The 23,934-nt window shown below is 27.7% G+C and overlaps 2 protein-coding genes across 3 annotated transcripts; one reads left to right on the forward strand and one right to left on the reverse strand.

Moving 5' to 3' along the window:
- Window positions 1-23,934, reverse strand: LOC111033567 (sodium-independent sulfate anion transporter). Of its 2 annotated transcripts, none has more exons than XM_022314362.1 (12): window positions 23,591-23,934; window positions 13,581-13,810; window positions 10,122-10,317; window positions 5,717-5,937; window positions 5,466-5,643; window positions 4,553-4,717; window positions 4,285-4,446; window positions 4,071-4,211; window positions 1,846-1,991; window positions 1,524-1,697; window positions 860-1,013; window positions 1-659 (listed from the first exon to the last, which is right to left on the reverse strand). In XM_022314362.1, exons 2-12 carry the CDS (start codon window positions 13,788-13,790, stop codon window positions 559-561), a joined length of 1,848 nt encoding a protein of 615 aa, XP_022170054.1. In that variant the 5' UTR covers window positions 13,791-13,810; window positions 23,591-23,934; the 3' UTR covers window positions 1-558. The 2 variants fall into 2 exon arrangements, with proteins under 2 accessions (XP_022170054.1, XP_022170061.1); XM_022314369.1 differs by lacking the exon at window positions 23,591-23,934 and adding an exon at window positions 16,152-16,171.
- LOC111033581 (cytochrome P450 6j1-like) lies at window positions 6,624-10,100 on the forward strand. Its single transcript, XM_022314381.1, has 6 exons — window positions 6,624-6,791; window positions 7,034-7,566; window positions 7,698-8,085; window positions 9,204-9,431; window positions 9,499-9,750; window positions 9,820-10,100. Exons 2-6 carry the CDS (start codon window positions 7,039-7,041, stop codon window positions 9,987-9,989), a joined length of 1,566 nt encoding a protein of 521 aa, XP_022170073.1. The 5' UTR covers window positions 6,624-6,791; window positions 7,034-7,038; the 3' UTR covers window positions 9,990-10,100.

Raw genomic sequence — 23,934 nt, forward strand, 5'->3', positions numbered from 1 at the left:
AACAATATTAATAGTTTTTAAACTTAAATTATACTTCAAATTGAGTTAAAATATTGATTTTTTTATATGAATACCTACAAAAACAATTCATTTGCAACATTATTTGAAAACCAAACCTTAAATAGGTAGTCAGTTAAAAAAATTATCTTGAAATATTTTACTTAATTAACTTAAAAAAATATTCATGCCTCTCATTTATAAAAATATTGTCATACATTCATATATAAACTACACAAGTATACTACCTACAACGAACAAATGTATAAATTAATATTAGAAAAATATATAAATAAATTATAATTATTGAAAATAATAAAATATTAATAAAAAATGATTCCTTAGTTTCTAAATTCTGATGAGTGAACAAAATTTGTACAGATGAAAAAAATTTTCATTATTCAATATGTTTACACAAATTTCACAAACAAATAAATATTTAAATTAGATCCATTATGTATGAGCTAAACAACACTCATATATCATGATTCTGTATAAATTAAATTACAACAGAATTATTCATCATGCAGGAAAATATTCAACTATAAAGTAAGTTTGTGTTTAATGTTGTCTTCTATTTAAAAGCGGAGTTTCGTGTGACGGCTGGGTTGTTGTATGTACTATGTCTTTTAATTCTGCTGGATTCCCAGAATAGTTGATATCTAAAATAAATGTATTTTAATTTTACTAGGGCATCTAATATTTTTCCATTCTATTTATATTTGTGTAAATTATTTTAATAATAGTAGACGTTTTTTTTAACTACAATTATTAAAATCCAAAGCCTTATACTACATGATATTAATTACATAGATAACTACTAATATACAATGTTATGATGCCTATATTAAGTAGGTATTACCGTTAAGAGTTTGTTCCAGTTCGTCATATGTGAAACAGTGAACGATTTCATCCACACACACACCCTGTAGTACAGCTAATACACTTATTCTAGGATTATAAAAACACAATGGCTGTTTTCGCCTCTTGAAGTCCATTATCAATCCAGCAATACCCTAGACAGACACAACAATTATTGCAACTTATATAATGTTTATTATAATATATTACATTATTACATTGTTATATATACATGTTCTTTTAAAATTTAGAGTAAGTTCCTAACACCTTTGAGTATAATAGCCCAGAGTGTAGGTATATATTAATGCTAATATTATACAGTAAAATATTGATTAATTTGGTTATCCTCATTCTGTGAGGACCTTTGTACACAGGTATAATAATATTATATATTATATTCTCTGTATTTGTATATTGCAAAAGTGGGTACCTATATAATCAAGAATTAAAAAATAATATTTTGGAAAGTACATCAATCAATGTAGGTGCCTACTTAAAGAGTACTTAAAATTAATTATTTTTATAAAATAAATCAAAAAATCAAAAAACATAGTATTTATTATTTAGTTTAGTAGTATAGGTATACTGCTATATGTAGTATGGATAATTGACAATAGGGCAAGGATAATCAAAAATGTACTGAATTATTTTATTTTGATTCTTACTTTAGCAGCTGTAAAATCTGCATCAAGTATATGTTTACAATCAACTACGACAGGAAGTTTAGACTGTCCCATTTTAACAGCAGCTCGATCCGTTTTGGCTCGCATAAAGTCTACAGCTGGAAAGTAAAGGCTGTTCTCTGGAGTCACTAGTAAATAATCTAGGCCAGTTCTTAACTGCAATCATCAAATATTTGTAATTAATTTACCAAGTATGACACATTTATACAGTTTTAGTCGGCCAACAATAAGGAAAAAAACTTATTTTCATACAAAAATCAATTACCTAATATTTCAAAAAACATCAAAATTATTCAAAACTTACCTTTTTCATTTCAATGTGCAAAAACGGTCTAGCTGACGGGATAAGTAGGAGCATGATATTTATGGTGACACCTACTAAAATTCCAAGTTCGACACCAATAGCCAGGCATAAAACAAATGTTGCAAATGTAGGTATCAAGTCTTTTCCTAAGTACATATCAAACAAACACAAAATAGTTAACTTTTATTTATTAGATCACATTAAAATAAATAAAGTTGTATTTACTTATTAAGTACTTAACAAAAAATACAAATAAATGTACAGTTTCTATAAATACAAAGCATATATTTTATTACCAATGATTTAATGATAGGTAAAGATTATTTTAAACAAAAATCCAGGGACTACTTACATTATTGTCAATTAAAGTTTTTAAATGTTTTTGATATAAATACATTAGTTTATATAATTGTACAAAAGCCGATACTATTACAATTTACAATAAATTGTTATGGCATATTAATAATAATAAATTATTATAATGAGACTCTCGTTTTTAAGGGACTATTTGTAGGCAATTTTAATAATAATTTAATGTTAACTATAACATATATTATAAAAGACTTAAAATTTAAAAGATTCCAGATCATTATCAATGCTATATTTTGTTGCGTAATTACTAAATTATATAATATAAAACATATTAATATACCTAATATAATATTATATTACGGGAATTAAATAAGACCATTTTTAAGGAGTTAAGTATAGGCAATTTTTAATAGTACTTGCATGCTTAGTAAACGATTATTAGTGTGAGTGACTTCCTTGTGCTATAGCATAATATGATCAAAATATTCAAAACCAATATGTGAGCGTGGAATAAGTATAACCCTGGTGAAAAATTTAAGTAAGTACCTATTTCCAGAATTTAATTTAAAAAATTAAAATATGTTTGGATGCTTAAATAAGTTTACTTTGCATCGGTCGGAGTATTTTTTCAATTTTAACAAATTATTGATGGGAATAAATATTTAACATTTTTTATGTTTAATATATTAAAAACTATTAAAAATATTGAATTTATTCCTCAACCAATACAAAGTAAACTTCCTCACCAAATCGAACCACGTAATCTACCTTGATTTTTGTTAGTCACTTAAGTAGTTTTGATGAACAATTTAAAGCATATGCAATCCCCTTAAACATAAATCGTTTTGACGTAGTTATGCAGATGAAGGGAATCGTCTACATATAATAAATAGGTGAAAATAGATTAATATATTTTTATAAATAGTTTCAACGAATAATTGAAAATATAAATATATGACAAGTGAAAACAAACAAAAATAAATAATGAGCTTACTATTAGTTTCAAAGAAAGAGCCAATATTTTTATGTATCCTTTGGAATATAATAATATTCTTGTAGATACCATAATATGGCATAATTAAGTTTATTTTATGTGTAGGTACTTTTAATGTATTAGTTATTAGGTAGTCAAAAATGTACTTTTACATAGTATTTAGTCGTGTATATATTCATAACAAAAAAACCATAGCCACACAAAGGTATTTTTTTATTTATTATTTGAAAGATTGGTATGACGTGTTTGTTAGTGAACCGCCACTGCGACGAAAAAATATATCGCCATCAGGCAAATCTGAGAAGTCGGAATTTGTAATCAATATATCTTTATATCTTGATGTGTTACGTTCTGATAAGTCTAGTAACTACGTGATATATTTATAGAGAAATGTAAAGCTTCAACTTACGTGCCTATCTCTTTTAGTTTAATGCATTATTCACCGGATTGTATTTAACAGTGATAGTCCAGTTGTTTAACAAAAACTGATCATTCGATTTAAAACAAGTGAAATATGTGTCACACTGGTCGAGAATAATGTCAATTAAAATATCTCTTAGACAAATGTAATATCAACGCACGTTTTTTTGTAGTTACTTAGGCGCACGTAATTATGTAATATTATTAATTATTATATTAATTGCGCTATAATAAATTATAAGCAATATTATACATGTAACATGTATATATATATATTTTTTTAAGAAAAACAATCCATGGCTGCTTTGGCCATTACACGTAACATTGCATTACATAAATATTACAAAATAGTTAATAATAGTAAATAATATTATGTTATTATCATTTTATTTTATTTTAAAGTTTTATTACATAAACAATATCTGGATACAATGGACGGTGGTCAGGTGGCAGGGCGATGATAAACAAATATCGAAAGATTATTATAATGTCAACTTACTACTTGATTTCCACATAGGTTTAACGATCTCGTATTCGATCATGAAAATAACAGCACTGATGATGACTGCTGCTAAGGCTGCTTTGGGTATGAAGAAAAAGTACGGCGTCAATAAACTCAACGACAAAATAATGAGTATACCTAAAATTTTCGAAAATGTGTTGGTAATGAATGGTTTTGATATGGGATTATATTAAATTGAATGAGCATTTACCAGTGTACATTCCACCCATAGGTGTTCGCACTCCACTAGCATGATTAACTGCACTTCTTGAAAAGGATCCCGTAACCGGCATCGAAGAAACGAACGAACCCAGTAAATTGCAAACGCCCAAACAATAGAGTTCTTGTGTAGCGTCAACTGAGTTTCCGCTTGCTATTATACAATATTATTTATTAAATTAAAACGTGTCTTGTAGGTAATCGAAATTCTTTTCAGAATATCTCTAGAAATTAAAAAACATAATAATATGACTTTATACCAAATGCTTTAGCGATAGCGACGTTTCCGAGAACAGCAATCACCGGCACTAATATAATGGAAGATCCGAGATCCCAACACATGTTAATGAAGCTAACCGCTGTACCATTTATTTGAGTTCCAAACGGTGGAAATTTTAACGGTGGTAATCCAGATCTTACTTCCCCTTTAAAATATACACATAAATTAAAATCAATTTTAGTACAGAAGGCAATAATACATTAATAACTATGAAAAACACGATAGGTAGTACCTATCATGAACATTATACCGATAATACTTGGTTATGTCATTATAAAAACATTTTGGCTTGAAAAGTGAAATTCGAAAAATTGTATTACATTTTAAAATGTATACATAAGTAATATTCAAAATTGTACTATTGCAATAAATCATCGAAATTATAAAATATTTTTAATAATTGTCTTCACGTTAGACCTAAAATATGCATGTTCTTGAAAATGTTCATATCTACAATGTATTAATATAAAGCAATGATTATTGTAAATTGTAAAAGTGAGCATTAATTTGTCAAGTAAATTAAGTTAAAATGTTTATTTTTATTGTTATTAAGTTTTAAACTTAACTAGGTAATTATTTTTGTTTGTAACTTATTCTGTTAACATTGCATTGGTATAACTTAACTTTTTATAGTTAATTATCATTTATCACTATCGTTCAGCTAAGTTTATTTATTTTCGTATATTGCGGAACCAACAGACAATACTGATTTCAATTTTAATTTCATGATAGAAAAAGTTAATATTTTTGGTGTGCATATTAATATTAGGAACATTTTATAAAAAAAACACTTTATCATAATATTGCAAGTTAAAGTAATTATAAATTTAAGTTTAATTATTATCAGTAAGTTTTTGGTAAGTAGACAATACGATTTATAATTTTTTACTTACCGATTAAAATCACGTAAGGTTCTGAATCTGGTTTGTAACACCAATATGAGATTATTGAACAAGCAACCACAATTAAAGCATTTCTAGATATAGAGAGCAGCCACAGCCCTTTCATAATTGTTCTTTGTTTGTTGGATGGCTTACCATTAGGTCCTAATAATTTAATGTCTTTCATTTTCTAAAAATTAAATACAATTATTATAATATTTAAAAAATAGTATTCACCTAGGAGTAGAACACAATTTATTTACTCGAAGCATGAGTAGTATGATGATAGATGTAACTCCTAGAATTGTATCATTGGCACGGTAGTTACAAATATTCTGGTATACTTTCAGCAGACAATCTAAAAAGCTAGATGATTCAAACTTCAAGCCAAGAAGACCTTTTAATTGAGATACTGCTATGATAACAGACGTAGCTGATGTAAAACCAACGGTTACCGGGATGGAAATGAAGTCAATTAATACACCTAGATTTAAAAATGTATACACTTATTTTTTGATAAAACATAACAGCATTCAACATTTAAATTTATTTATCTAATAATATCTTTACAGATAACCTACATTTATAAATATACAAAACAAATCATAATTATTAGTTATATTTTAATACATTTAATACCTATATAATTGTATTACGTATGACTATCTAGGACCTAGATTCTAGGTTATACATATATATTTATTGTATTCTTAATTTTTGCAAAAGCAAGATTTACATTTAAATATAATTATTCGTTTAATTTGTATTGCCACATAATATACATAATGTAGGAATATTATGTAAACTAAATTAATAAAAACAAAATTAAATTAATACAAGAGTATACGTATTAAAAAGCAATAGTATAGATTAAGTATTACTTAATTAAAAATAGGATTATTATTATTATTATTATTATTATTATAGCTCGGCTGAATAGGCAGGTACACGTTTTTTATTTGCGACTCTAGACAGTTCTCCACGCAGGTCAGCGTGGATCATCCGGAAAAAAAACGCCAGGATATGTGTATACGATTCATACCACCGCAAGTCAGCAACTACTTGAAATAAACATAACTTTTCCGCTTATAAAAAATAACAGATTTATTTTAATAAATAAATATTATTCATTTGATGTTATGAAGTATTTATTATTTTTTATCATTCAAAAGTATTATATAATGCCATGATAGGATAAAAATATGATTATGCAAGTATAATATAGTATTTGATGTATAATATTGTTACATACGTTACGAACATAAATGTGCATGTTATGTTCGAGTAACTGTCGGAGTCATCTGCCGAAAACTAAGGAATTGTAGAGATTATAAAGAGGTAAAATACTAAGAATATAAATTTGCTTTAAAATAAATAATGTTTGGATATTAAACATTCAAAAGCTTAATAACTTATAAGACATATAGAATGGTTAATTAATTTTTATGAAAGCAAATGTGCTATTATAGGTACATTAAAGTTGGTTAAGTAGTTATAAGATTAATTTATACACTTACATTTATTTATTTTTAAAACAATATTAATTATCTATAATAATATGGTAATTGTTTCATTAACAGGAGATATGATTTTATTCGGTAGTTCACTATTAAATCTGGTGGCTTATGCCATTATCATTTCTACAACATTGTATTTCTACTTACGATATCGTTATACGTTTTGGCAACGTCAAGGATGCCCTGCCCCGTTAAAACCTCACATTATATACGGGCATACCAAGGAGGTAACTAAAATGAAAACATGGGTAGGCGAACATTATGCTAACATATATTTTAATACTGATGGATACAAGTTTGTTGGGTTCTATCAATTTCAAAAGCCGAAGCTAATGCTTCGAGATTTAAATATTATTAAAGACGTGTTTACGAAAGAATTTTCAACGTTTCCTAACCGCGGAATAGTATTTGACGACAAGCTAGAACCGCTTACTGGTAATTTATTAACACTGGAAGGCCACAAATGGAAAGTTTTAAGAAATAAATTAACACCAGCATTTACTATTGGAAAAATAAAGAACATGATTGATCTCATAGACGGACGAGCTCAAGAAATGGTCAGGGTGCTTGAGGAACCAGCAGTGATTGGTGAACAAGTAAACTATTTATACAGTACCTATATTTTTTTTCATTTAAACATAATAAATAACACAATACGTTCAGTGAATTTCAATACATTTTGTTGTTACAATTTTAGTTATACCTATAAGTCTTAAAATAATTTCAGGTAGAATTTAAAGAATTATTAGCTCGATTTTCAACCGATGTCATTAGTATCGTGGCGTTTGGATTCGAAACCAATTCGTTGAAAAATCCTGATGCAGAATTTCGGAAGGTTGGTCGAATGCTATTTTCAACTAGTCTGGAAAGTATTATAAGAAATGCAATGAATGCACTGGCTCCAAGTTTAATTGGCTTACTTAAAGTACGAAGTATCAAAAAAGAATACGCCGATTTTTTCTATAATGTAGTAAATGATACAGTCAAATATAGGGAAGAGAATGGCATACAACGAAATGACTTTCTGGACTTACTAATGAAAATTAAACGAGGCCAAAATTTAGCTTCCGAGGAAGACAGTAAATCGGTATTTGAGGAAAACGACGAAAAAGAAGGTACTAACCTATGTATTTTTCAGTTTATCTCTACGGCATAATTAGTAATTAATTGTGTGATTTTAGTTGCATTTATATGACTGTAATTTACCTTGGGGTGTCTAGGCCCCCTCCCCATGCAAATATGTTCGTGATCAAATTGTATAAATCATATTTTATCTAATTCAATTTTACAGATAACTAATAAGTGAATAAACAATAGTAAAATAAAGTCAATGTTCCAAGTTTTTTTTGTTGGTAAAATGTCCATAATATCTTCTGGATTTAACTTTATATTACGATACACTGCTATCATTTATCACCCATTTAAGTGGTCCTACTAAGTCAGCATATAAAAATGCATTATCAATAATAAGTATTACAAAAATAATAACATGTATGGCACTATGGCAGAATGTGAAAGTGATGAACAACTACTGTGGTTTATGCTAATGCCCTATTTTCACTAAAATCTTCGATACGTTGTTAATTATTATTAAACTATCTTTATGAATTGACAAATTGTTATTGTATTCATATGTTATAAACTTATATTTAAAAAATTATGTTCAAAATTATGTCAAAATCGCGAAAATTAGCAAATTTATGTTCTATGCCTAGTAAGAAATTCATCAAATGTTTAATTTGAACAGTGTATTAGGTTTGAATAAAATTTAATTTAAGGTCCCTCATAAATTGTTTCTACAGCAAATAAATGTATCAAAAGTATTTTATCAGTTTTTTTAGACATTCCAAGTTCAAATTTTACAGAATTAGACATTTTTTTTGTAGTTCGAAAATATTAATAGTAGGAACTTGAAACTTTTGGTTTTACGTACATCACCATTATTTTCTACACACAATACAGTTTATTAAAAATAAATTAAGATGGATACCTAAGCAAGGTAATAATTGTATTAACCATTAAAATTTCTAACACATGGATTTTTATATTTTTATGTTAGAAGTTAGGCAATGTACAAATCAGCCAATATTAAATAATTGCAATAAGCAGTATAGGTACTTATGTGGAAATAAATTATCTATAAATAATGTTATAGGTACCATATACTGTCTCTATAAAAAAACATAACTCATTTATCTCATATAGAACCTGATACCATAGTAAAATATTTCAGATTTTAAATTTACTATGGACGTGTTGACGGCACAATGTTTTGTATGGTTTATTGGAGGCTATGAAACTTCATCAATTACGTTAACATTCACATTTTTTGAACTTGCCCAGAACCTGGAAGTACAGACAAGAGCTCAAGATGAAATTGATTCAGTGCTTGGTAAATACAACGGGAAATTAACATATGAAATATTGCAAGAAATGACTTATTTAGATATGATTGTATCTGGTTAGTAAAGAAATTAAATTACTTAAATATTAATATAAGCATTTTTCACAATAATTTTAATTTATAGAAGCCTTACGGAAGTATCCACCAGTGCCTAATTTAACCAGGAAGGCAGTGAAACCATACAAGTTACCCAACTCAGATTTCACCCTCAGTAAAGGGCTCCAGGTGGTCATACCAGTATATGGTATTCATAACGATCCTCAGTATTGGCCAGAACCAGCAAAATTCATTCCAGAAAGATTTACGGAGGAAGAAAAACGCAATAGACCACAATACGCGTACTTGCCATTTGGCGCTGGTCCTAGACTATGCATTGGTAAAGTATTGTTAAAAAATTATTACTGATAGACTAAAACCATTGAAAATATCTTATTAACTTGTTTAGGCATGCGATTCGGAATGATGCAAGTAAAAGTGGCGCTGTTTAGAATATTATCAGATTATAACATTTCACTATCCAATAGTATGAAACTGCCGATAAAAATGAATCCAAAAACTATACCAGCAAACCCCGATGGTGGTATGTTTCTTCATATTACTAAGAGAAAAAACTAACGTGTAAATAGATTTTCCACAATAACTATATGTACTATTATAATTATGATTATGGTTTTACTGATTGATTTAAATGTATAAAAAGTATAAAAATTAACATAATTATCCTAATTAGTGTTAATTAATACATACCTAGTTTAAGTGATCCCATAATGAATTGTAAGATACCAGACAAAAAACATAATAATACTGCATAATCTGCGTTTCTATTTACCACTTGTTGGTAAGTCATAAGTGACATTAATGCTGTAGGCCCAATGGTTATGTCCTTACAACTACCAAATACTGTATAAACAATACATCCAGCAAACGCAGAATACAAACCATACTGAAAAAAAAATAAAAATGTACAATGTACATGCATATTAATATTACATAATATTATTAACACTATTGGAAAACTCCATTAATCAACAAATGTGCACATAAAATAAAAATATTAATTAAAAATATTTGTGAAGCCTGGAGTGGCACGATGGTTCGCCGCAGTCAGTAACGTGTTCTGAGGTACAGCATCGGCTGGATCACAAGCTCCTGGATGGGTGACCACCCGAGATTTCAGTGACCAATCCTCGGCCCATATACGAGTGTTCTGAACCAACCGTATCCCCCCCCCCCGCCATAATAAAGGTCAACTACTAACTATGCAGTCGGTGCCTTAAAAAAAATATTTATACAACATTGTTGTAAGAATATTAATTCAATCTTTTTATACGCTATGAATCTATAAAATAACAAACAACCTATACAGGCTAAATCAGTCGACAAACAAATCAAACACCTACATATTTTTCACTAAAAATACATTTTGACAAAACACAAAAATGTAAATATGTATTTCATTGGATGTGAATGTATTTGTATATAGGTAATATTTAATAGAAAAATATTATAACAAAATGCATGTATTCGAACATTAAAAATTAAAAAGTAAAAACTTATAAATCGAAAGAAAATATTGATACCTAGCTGAATATTCTATATCATGATGTATTGCTTAAAAGACAATACTTAACAAGATAATTCACCATCATTGTATTTTGTGTTATCTAAATAAAATAAATAATGTTTTTAGTGTATACTCTACGCACACTTTTAATATGACAACCTTTTCTAACAAAGTAAGCTACAATTTTGTTACCTACGCCTTATGTTATAAGTTATAACTTCATAAGTTGATAGCAGTAAAGGAAGCATACATCACAAAAGAAATGTATACAAATACACAAACAATATAATTCCTCATATTATAGGACCTATTAAAATTAGTATTTATATAGTATTATTTATAATTCATCCGAATAATACTAAAATAAAAATCATAACTTGAAAGTGGATACATAACCCTGGCTGGGCACTCATTTCAGGATAGAAAAATATCACAGTATTTGACATTTGATTAGGTAGGTAGTGATTATCGTATTTTAAAATAATTCATAGCTCAGCTGATTACCAAGAATATCGGGGTTTCACAATTTTCTGAAAAATAGTTAATTACATGATTATTACACTACGTAATAAATATTGCAGTTGTTACACTAGGATGGATTATTTGCATATTTACAAAACACGGAATTTCTGAAGCAACGCTTAATGCCTCAAAAAAGATGTTAAGATCATAATGAACTGATCTGTTCCTCGCTCTATACTCAGATCAAATATACCATACATAATTAGTTTGACAAATCTCCGATCATTATAGATACGTAAAAAAATGATAATCAACAGATATTTCCTCAAATGTAATTAAAATTACAACTATGAATGCCGGTCGGGTACAATAAAAGATTAATGACTTGAGCCCCTCATTCTATAGCCTTTAGGCTATCCCTAACTAGATTAATTAAAATAAATTAAAATAATTTCAGATTGTGACTTTAATGTGGTAAATTGAACAAGTTATAGTAGGTATGCAAAAACGACACGGATTTTGTGCACAACACGTCATGATCAATTTTTTTAGGCTGCGACTGCCGGGATCATTACTGTCAACATGTTACATTTTATAGATAATATTACATAATATTAAACATTTTTATAAAATAGTTTATTTTCTACCTATACCTTTAATTATATTGTATAAGTTATCTACTTAGAAAATATTCGTTATTTTGGCTTCTGTATCGTTTTCTGGAGCTAGGGCCATGTGGAGGTGGTTGTGATATGTTTAGGTCATATCAGATTTGTTCATACTTCCGGCAACTGGTTAGTGTATGAAACTATAAATTCTATATAGTAAATATTAATTTTTTTATTGATACATTAGCTAGGAGTTTATTACATTAAATAAATATGAATTTAAAATGTCATTTAAAAAATATGGAATATTTTATAGTAGGTACTTACACAGGTAGTTATTTTAGCACACTAAAAAAGTTCTATATATATATTTGTTCAAAGAATGAATGCATTTAAAATTGCATGTACCTATATGTATACATTTAACATTTTCAGTTAATTACTATACCAATAAATGAATACTATATTAAACACTATTATTTAAGTATTTAACAGTTAAGTACTCGTCATTTTATGAGGGAAAAAATATGAATAGTTAATAATACTCAGAACATACTTAAATGTGAGCTCCAATAAGTATGTCAAAAAAATTAATTTTAATGAAAATGTCTTAAGTTTTAGGTATACCTTATGTCAACGTTGTGTCAATCCGTCCATATGTTATTTACCAGTACAATAGTACATATAGTTATGATTGTTGATTTTTATTTATTTATTGTCCGTAGTTACCGTACATAAATTGTAGGTATATGGAGTTATAATTTATTGCGATGTATTAAAATACGTTTTGAGATCGGGAATATAGCACACTCGTAGAGTGAGCTCTCCTAACTTGTTTATTTTTTATTAAAAGAACAGCTGCAATGATTATTGTCGCTTGTACTAATGAAATATAATACACCCAAAATTAGGATAATGGTAGGTACGTAAAATATTACATACCTAGGTATTTTATGATAGTAGGAATATATTATAATTGTGGAAGCTAATCATATATTTTCTCAATGTGGTCAAAAAAAAGTTAAGCTGAAGTACATGTTTTCGATAAAATTTAAACAACGACTGCCTCGTGCGAACATTATCACTTTGAAGTTAAAACCTAGACATTTCCCACTGACATAAAATACAAAAAAATTCAAGTTATTCGTTATATGTTACATAATTCACTCTTAAATCACCTAAACATTGTCATTAAAACCTTCACCATTCTAATTTTTTTCAGGAAACCGCTTAAAATATTGTAACTATTAAATGGTGTGATGCAGTTCATTAAATGCCTCGCATCCTCTCAAACAAAGCACACAAATAAGTTTACAAAAAAATCAAACAAATCTCTTGAAATTTGAACAATATACATGCACCTTCAACAGTAAAAACGTGTGTTTTAATTTCACATTATCAAAATATGCTCGTTTATACATACAGATATACCTACCTACTGTTATTGTATATTTGTATAAATAATACACTTCAATATTTTCATTTATACTTCTGCATAATACTTCATTTTAAGTCAACATAATCATTTATACATTTTCAATTTAATAAATCTCCAGTATAAGTTGGTCTCACCTGCGGTTCTAAACCAGCGAGGGTAGCATACGCCAACCCTTGAGGCATGACTGTTAATCCAACAGTGACCCCAGCGACTAAGTCACTGATAGCTTGATCTGCATCGTACTTGGGTAGCCAAGAAACGATCGGTACACGTTTTTTGAACAACTTGCCAATAGACTGATACCGTTTTGGTCGATACTTGGCTTCGCCGTTATATTCCGACATGGCGATTGTAGTCTAAATATCTGCAAATAAAAATAATATTGTTCTCAATCTTTCACGTACCACGAAGATTATTTTATGCCTTGTTTATTATCTTAAGATTATATTTTATACTATAATGTAATCAACTATACCTACCTAGATAGTGTTTTAAATAACTAATAATATGGTCTGTCATCAAAATAATTCATATATTTTATTCTGTTATCATATTATAATTAATAATGCACTTACTAAGTAGGTACTATGTAGAGATTTTATATTGTCTAAATTACAAATATATATATATATGTTATATACTATATAGCTCAACTCGTTCGAGAATATTATATACCTAGTATTTTTACCAGTTCTCGATTATTAATATTAATAACTACTTATATTTTAATAACCGATAATTTCAAAAAGATACATTACAGTATTAAAAGACATAACTAATAACGTTTATTTATTAAATGTACCTATTTACTTTAAAAAATATGAGATTATACTACAAAATATGGCTAATTCAACGTTTAACATTAATTACAGTTATGAGCATATACATTTAAAAGCAATAGTTATTATATCATTATTGTATTCGTAGAAAAATTTTAGTTCGTTAAATTTAAAAAATGGGAATTTGGGAATTTTAAGGTGAATTCTTACCAGCATATATCATTAAACTATAGCAGCGCTGTGGACAATTTTTGGACTTTTTTACTGAGATACTCAACTTAAAATGTCATGACTCCATTATTACTTGTATTTCCTTAATTATAGTTTCCTTATTAGTTACTCCACTCATAATCCCTATTTAAAAAAAAACTAATGACACATGGTATCATCAAAATGCCTAAAAATAAATTAACTTTTAAAAATTCCAAGGTTTGAAAATAGTAGATTTGTGGTAAGATCTATACCTACAGTATTATGGCCACTATGACTAAATCTGATCTTAGACTAATACCTTTTTTTAAAGATCTGCCGTATGTCAAATTTTAAAACCAGTTAGTTCTGACATATGTGTTCCAAAAATATAAAACGTAATACAACAACTGAACAACGAAAATGTGAAGCAACTGCCTTGTCAATGTCGCCCTTATCGTATAAATCGGTGAATATAATACACCAACACAAATATTAAGGAATGTGCTATAGGTAGGTATCTATCATCTGTACGAATTTTAATAATGAATGATCAAATCCACACTTTGTATAGAGCACACTGTGAACAACTTGTTGCCATTCAATATTATTATATATACTTGTATAGTGCCTATAAGATATTCCATCTCGTCACGTAAGTATTGTGATATACTCCGACCTTGCTTTATCGTAAAAACAAAAACGAAATTCAAATTCATAATTATTAACAAACGAAGTTGCAGCTAGATGGCACATACAGAAAAAAACACCGATCGAGATAACAAATAAATGATCGGTTACACGTAAGGAAGCACTGTTGTGAAATCGGTACCTACCACGGCGGTCCTGTAACCACAGAAGAAATTGTGAAATGATTGTGTGGATCTGACGTTAGTACATAGTTATATGGATGGTATTCAGACCTCAAGGTTCCAAAATCACTTGAGCTTTAGTTGTCTTGTATGGTTTTCAATTAATTATCAAATTGGCCAATAAGGCAAGAATTAACTGTACCTCTATATAGTAACAAAGCATAACTCAGTTTCGAAATCGGCAGGACCAGCGAACCATTATATAATTTTTAATAACTGCTGTAGTTACTAGTATATTAAAATGTATAATCCAAGGCGAGATGTATGTAATTAGTTTAGACTTTCAAAGTGTAATTTGTTTTTAGATCTTGAGCAAAGCGTGAAATGTATTGAATTATAAAAGGGTTTTTTTGGACATATCTTGTTTGGTAATAGAATGAGTGTTATAAAAGTTTAATTTATAAATACTACATATTATTATATACATTTGTCACAATGATCTGATAAGACATTTTTCGGTTTTCAATAAGAACTTTGGTAATATGACATTGCGTTGAGAAATATAAGCACGTTGTTTTTAGTTAAATTAAATTTGGATAATTAGAGATTTGCTTGGAATTTGCTTTTGACTACCTACCTACAATGATTGGGAAGCATTGTATTTTAATTTGAATAACTACAATTTATTTAAAAATATTTTTTATTTTAATTACTTTGGTTGTAATAGGATAAAATAGTTTTTAATAAAAAAAATTATTATTATTATTATTATATAATATTATAGGGTTTTCATTAAAACATTACAAGGAATATGTAAAATATTAAACTTGTATATCGGATATTATCTCAATTGAAATTTGTACTTATAGGCTCTATAAATAAATAATAGTAGATATTAGTGTGATACATTGTTAAACATACTAACCGTGTATTCAAGTGATGCTGACAATAAATGTTTGCTTTTGAAAGTTCTACACTGCTACGCAAAAAATGTATGGTGAGCTATTTAAATGCTATGCTAATAATAATTTATAGCTGTGATGGATTCATTTACAGTGCACAGGCATTATACTTAAGGTTAATCATTGCTATATGATTTAGTTTATTCAACAATTTAAACTACAAAGAAGTCTTTATTGACAAAGCTGTATAGTTATTCAAAAACTAATTTAATCTTAAGATATTTTAACGCTTGATCAGCATAATTAGATAAACTTTTTTTAAACCAAGTGATTTCGATTATTTTAATTTTCAATTTCATTTTGGAGGTTGGATATGAGATTGTTCCTATGCATTTTATTTCAAAAAAATAATACATATTGATATTTCTTTGACAAATAAGTAAGTTATTATAACTGTGATATTTAGAACATTGATATAGTAGGTAATATGTATTATTGTGTTTGATACATCTAAGTAAAAAAATTAAATTTTACATTAAATATTGATACACTTAATATATTTTAGTGATAAAATAAAATTGTAATGTATGATTTCACAATAAAAAATAACTTACTTCATTATTAAAATTAAATGAGTGTTTTATTAAATATATGTACTATGTATACACCAACAGGATGAGTACATAGATACACTATTTTTATCAACACTGCCAAATGTCGACATAAATAATTAAATAATTAACAGATTTCAAATTATGTAGTAAATAATAATACCTAATCCAAAATAATGAAATATTAAAAACATTTAGTGAGTATTTTTATAAACAGAAGTGCTTGAAAGCTGTATCTTACTTTTTTGGCTATATTTAAGTAACATAGGACTGTGAAATGTCTAAACGAGATCAAGTGTAAAGATATAGAGAAAATAATATAATAACTAAAATCTTATTTATTTAATTGTTTCCTTCTTAAGTCATACTCATAATAAACAATAGAGTATTTGAATACGAAATGTATGATTTATGATTAACGCTGATATATTTATTGAATTCCCAAAAATGGTAGTACAAGTGTATTTAGAAGGTTACTAAAAATATGTTGTTTAATGTTTATTAGAAGTCGTGAAAAATGTGTCCACGAAGTACTAAAATACGATAAGCATAATTTGTATGTACGTAGTACTTATATTAAACAAAAACCTGACGCTAAAAAAAAATATTATTAATAAAATATTTGTCACACCTACATAGGTAATATTAAAATATTACTGTATTAAGCATAAAAGTGTTCATGCTTAGATGATTAATATCAAATTGCTTTTGATAAAATTATAAAATAATGATAGAATTAATTTTACGCATATTGGATAAATAATGGTGTATGTAGTTTATTATCTAGATAAAAGAATAATAATATTATCATGTAATAGCAGATTCCAGACTTATGACTTACATGGTTTACCTACCTCACGAGAAAAAAAATCAAATGATAAATTAATGTTTATTGTGTTGGTACCAATATTATACAGTATCACTCTCTAGTCTCTAGAGATCCAATCTTAATTAAAATTGACTGGGAAAAAAAATTAACAAACTATTATATTTAATTAACACATATATTATATATATTAAAAAAGTTTTATCTGTATTTTGACTTATTAGAACATTTTGAACAGTTTGTTACTATTCCCAGAGAGGCCGAGAACATAAGTATACCTCTACATTACACTAAAGTGTGCCTGATTTATAATTAATTTTAAGTAAAGATATTGTAATTGCATTACTTATTTGGAGTGGCCATTAGGAAACGTAAATAAGGTGCACACTAAAAAAAGTGTGAATTGGTAACAACTTCATAAGCATTAAAAAAATATAAATATTTGCAACGCAACGAAAAACAAAAGTTAGGACCTCTTAAAAAAGACCACCTACTATAGTTTAAAATGTTACCTGAAATTAACATTCTAATTGTAATAAATGTTGTTTTATTATTATGTCGTGATAAAAATGTACAAATCAGCACCATATTATTAATTTTAAATTGATAGCTTTGTTCTTAACATGGCTTAATGTATAAGAATATAAACAACAAATACAATTCACGAATTTTTAAATTAACATAAATTAGATGAAAACATGTTTACTCGTAAGTCTAATACTAAAATAATGATATTTGATGAAACCAGACAGATCACTAAACAATTTAACCATAATACTCACACACTACGATAAATATTAATTAAAATTTTAAATAACTGTGGTTTATGGTATTCAGTTGTGCCAGCAGTGACATAAAATTAATTTAATTAAGTATAGGAAATTGCTTATAAGATGAACATTCTTGAGCGTAATATTTACAATATTATATAGGTAAGCACAAGATACACCTAAGCATTTTAAATTCACTCAAGTTTGTTATTATGGAAAAAATAAGGCGGAAGTAGCTTTGATGTATAGTAGGTGTGAACTATATGTCGCCTTTGAGTAGGTCACTACAAAGGACATATTACATTTGAGATCAAATAGATCAATAATAAATCATTGTACTCGATAAACGATTCTTGGTGAAGACAGACCGTTTACCCATATTTTTAAGGATAATTTATTATATATTTAAATTGCTATTAGTAATCCGGTACACTGAACTAATTTTTTCCTACAAAAAATTGCATACAATATAAGTTATAATATAATTACCATAATTATACTTCAAATTGTTTTATATAATATTAGGTACTATATAGCCATTAACATTTAAGTCAATACAGATAATGAGATGTAATAGTACCGTATAATAGTATGAAATATGAATATAGGCTCGTTGTATAACTATAGCTAAATATAAATCTAAATATTTTGAAAATTTAATTTTATATAGGTATGTAGTCAATACGGACTGGAAAAAAATACATACAAATAATACTATTGTTATATTTAAAACAACAAACTTTTTAGTAGGTACCTACTAACTTATAAAGTTTATAAAAAAAAGTTGATATATACCACTCTACTGTATATTAGATGTATAAAAGGGTCGTTGTAACGAATTGGTTGAATTTGAATTCAATGATATAATAATTATATCATTTCAACCAATTATATTATAATTCATTGGATACGAAAAACAATTCTGGGTGAAGACAGTCTCTCAGAATATAATATTACTATAAGTACTCGTATAATGTATATTTTATAATATTGTTATTAAAGTATAATTTATTTTATTCACAATTCAAACATTATTTTGAACGATTGTTGCCAAAAAAAAAATTGCATTTAAAAATATCATTGTGTGTATACTGTATATACTACATAATATACTTCAAAAGTTTCAAGAACCACGAATAATATTTTTAAATTACAACAAAATAACTAAAATCATTATTATTCATTTTCTAATTTCGTCCTAATCTGAACTTAAAATAACTATAAGAAAACTGGGTTTTATACAGTTTTTTAAATTTTTTGGTTACAATAGTATGAATTCCTTATGAGAAACCTTTTCTTTAATTTTCAAATAATATTAATCATTTTATACATTTTAAACTGTATAAAATAATTTTAAAATTGTTTACAAAATTTGAACTTTAAATGCATATAAAACAAATTGTGCCTATGTACCTTTCTTTTATATTTTTAACTACTATTATAAGGATTTATGGGGAATATTGTAATCAATTTTTAAATTTTAGATATATAAATAGAAAAAAAAATAAGAAAAATTTAAAATTTAAAATGTCTTGAAATGGCTCAAAACATTTTGAATATGTTATCATGTATGGAAATTGTTAAATAAACATTCAGTGAAAATTTATCCATGGTTATTTTGTTTAAAGTTACACCAACCATAAAAACCGAGGATGTCGAAGAGTGGCTTCACGTAAAAATCTCCCTTTTTCCTTAATTATTTTTTCATTTTTCCCTAAGCTTTTGAAAACTATTAGAAATTTTTAACTTTTAAAATTTTTATGATATTCATGAAAATATTTTAAACTATTAAAAAAATTAATTGTTCTTGTGTATTTTAAACATTTAAACACAGTTTTAATTTAATCTCCGAAAGCGGAATATTTTTCTGAGTATTTCGATACAAAAAAATAAAATTTAATTTTTAAATAATGTAATATATAAGAATGACGTAAGTAAAGAAAAAAATAAAACAAAACCGGTTGTTTTTAATTTCTATGTCTTGCGTATGTTAGCTAGGTATGTAGAAGAGTGAAAACAAGCAAAAGTAAAAATTAATTAATTTGACTAGGTACATTTTCTTAAGTTCTGTTATTTTGATATTTTACGCAAAAGAGCAAGGTTCATTGAATTGCCGAAAGTAATAAACAATTAGAATTTTAATAGCATGTGAGTACAATTCTAATTATTTATGTTATTTATCAATATCTAAGGTTAGGTTACTAGGTACTTTTAATTTACGTAAATAAAATAAAATTTCTAAACATAAATGTACATAAATTAAAATTTCGTTATTTATTAATATATATATATATATGAAAAAAATGGAATAAATACTTTTTGGATGATAAAGTGAATTATACCTGAGTGCATATAAAATTATTAACGTGATACTTATAGATACCGTACATTGATTAATATTTATTTTATACATTAATATCGGTCATAATAATTTAGTTAGTATAATTGCTAATTATTGGTTGATTTAATTGATTTACAATAAAAACTGTTGTTTTTTTTAACACAATCTAACCTGCAAAATTAATTGTTATTAGTATCTATTGACGTACACAAGGGCTTGAGAAAAGCCAGCCCTTGGTGGACTTCATGATAAATCGACTGATTAATTTATGGAAATATTGTCATCATTATTAATTATTATTAAGTTGGCAGTAAATAAAGTATAAATATAACGTACATATATACAATATCGCATACCAACAATAAATTAAAAAGTAAAATGTTTAATTTAATATGGTAATTTTGATTTTATTTAAAACATAAATTCAAATATTTATTTTGATTAATCTTAACATAGGTGTGTATAAAACACAATATTTATGCATTAAGTATGCAAAAAAAAAAACTGGTACTATACCTCAACATTATTATATAAAATCTTTAAAACATAATTACACTTAAATAATTTTAACCAACTGGAGAGATCAATAACCTGCTAAAATGGATGATTTTAAAACACACATATTAAAATGTGTAATTATCAGTTAACCCAGTTTAATACACCTCGTTTTCTAACACTTTTTTGCATTTATTGTTTTTAAAAGATGATTTTAATTTTATGTGTACTAAAAATGTTATTAATTATTATACAAAACAGCAAAATTAGGTACCTAATATCAAATAATATAACCAAGTAGGTACAATTTAATATATGACTTTTAAAAACACTAATGTGTCTTAGGCTTTAATATAAGACATATGTGTATAACTATTAACTAGTTACTACCAATATTACCCATATGAAAAATGCCTATATGTATATGATAATATACGATTAATGTATATCCAGTCACTCGCTATAGTTGCTGGTAGGTTCAAGTTTAAAACTTAATAATTGCAGTATTTCTTTTAGTAAAGGTACGTATAACAAATTAATGTCCGAAAAAATCAACCATTTAATTTTTATTTTTTACTAAATTGGGCTACCTACCTTCTTTTTTATCATGTTACCTACTTAACTGTACACTTTTACTCTAATAAATTGTAGTACACCAGCAGTTCTCAACCTCTGGTCGCGACCCAAATTAAGTAACCATCGCTTTGGATTTTCAATAAAATTGAACAATATTTAGTATATGTCTGTGAAATTTTTATATTGTGATAATAACACATTTTTTCTGGTGTCTTTTGTCTTTATAATAACTTTATACCTATATAATAGTGGGTAGCAAATTTTAAAATTGCACGGTTGCGTTCAAATTAAATTAATGGCACTGGTATACCAGTATATTAAGGAATTTTGGGATGCGAAAAAAATTAAATTATAGGTGCGGCGTGCATAGTAATAAGACAAGACTTAAGAAGTGAGTATATAGGGCATATATTGAATTTGGAGACGGATTGTCTCGATTTTTGTGTAGTATATTAGTACGTAAATTCGACACATGGGATTTACGTTTTATACTATAATAACGATGTAAATGGTTTATCGAACTCTTTGACAATCGTAGTTTAATTTAATTTCATTAATTAAAGCCAATCCAGCAATTACAATGTTTGGTAAAAATTAAAAAGTTACGTAATTATTTTAATGTGAATGAGTGTAAAAATACATTGCGTTAACAGCCATGGGCGCCCATTGGGGGGGGGGCAAGACAGGGCACTTGCCCCCCCCCCTGGAAAAAAATATTATGAACTTGTAGCTCAATAAATATTACCACAATATTACCTTATTACCGAAATTTTTTATTTTGACCCCCCTAAAATGTTACCTATGGTCGCCCATGTTAACAGCACTAGTAATAATAACAGTGCCTAATAGTAAAAACAAGTAACATTAAAAAGAAATAAAACAAAACAATTTATAGTAATTCATAATTTACATATAAATTACAAGTTATAGTGTGAATATGACAAATAAACCAAGGTAGACAGATGTCTTTGATATATTAAATTAATAAAAATATTTAATTGAGTTAAGGTAACGTAACATAAATGTATAGGATGGCTGTTATTCGTATAACCTGCTATTGTTGCATAGACAGCTAGGGACACGAAAAAAGAGAATTTTACTAGTTTTCACATTTTTAAACCGCTAAATAGTTTGCAGAGTTACTAAATACATGTGTGAGTGCGCTCGCCGACGGCGACCGGCATTTTCGCTGGCCTGTTCCATCGCGCCGGCGCGATCTACGCTCGAAAAATACTATAAACGGACGTTGCAGGACAACAGGGTCACTCAAAAATCCCAAAAAGGCAGTATCCTCGATATTTATCCGCATATGCAAGTGCAACAACAACAACAAGTAGGAACATGACGATACAGTGATATGTAGTCGTATAAATATTTGTAAACAAATGCCGAAAATTGTACGATTTAAAAATTCCTCGCATTTCCTGTAATATAGGATCGTAGTGATTTTCCCAATAAGGAGATGAGCAACACAAATCGCAATATAAAGGTTTAATATTATCGTTTCGTGATAGATTATAATATTATAATTATAATAAATTCGGAGAACCACTTTGGAAACTAAGGAAATTTTCGGGTGCCCTCAAAATTTAATACACGCGTTTACTTAAAAAAAGAGTACAAGCCAAAATAAAAAATGTAAAAAACAAAAATCATTTGGTTTACCGTCAAAAAAATAATTTAAAAACAAAAATGTTGTAATCTGCGAAATAGTTTGTCCGGGGGTCGCCATTTGGTGACCCCTAGTGTATTGAGAGGTATGCGTGAACTCAAATACTTAAAAATTATTTTAAGGTATTCGATGATGCACTATTGCACTCGACGTGCGGTCCTAGGGACTCACCTCGGACGACGGCACTCTGCACACAGCTGCGGCGACGGACTGCAACGGTACGTACGCGGTGCACTACGGTACACACACACGTGCACGCGGAACGGTCGAGCGCTCCACTCGGCAGGATTCTACGCAGCGCGCACCGGCATCGTCGTCACAGGCAAAGTCCCCGCGACCTGTGACTGGGAAGAGTCGAGAAAAGTTATGGAACGCGCGCGCGGAGCAATCGATTCGAATGGCGGCGGCCGTACAAATATTGTTGCAGCCGTTTGGTCGTACAACACCAGAACCCGTGATCCGCGTGTGCGTTCGTACGACGCTGCGACACGACTGCCGACTGATCTGAGATTCTG

Source organism: Myzus persicae, unplaced genomic scaffold (genome assembly GCF_001856785.1).
Source record: "Myzus persicae strain clone G006 unplaced genomic scaffold, MPER_G0061.0, whole genome shotgun sequence".
Classification (NCBI taxonomy): Eukaryota; Metazoa; Arthropoda; class Insecta; order Hemiptera; family Aphididae; genus Myzus; species Myzus persicae.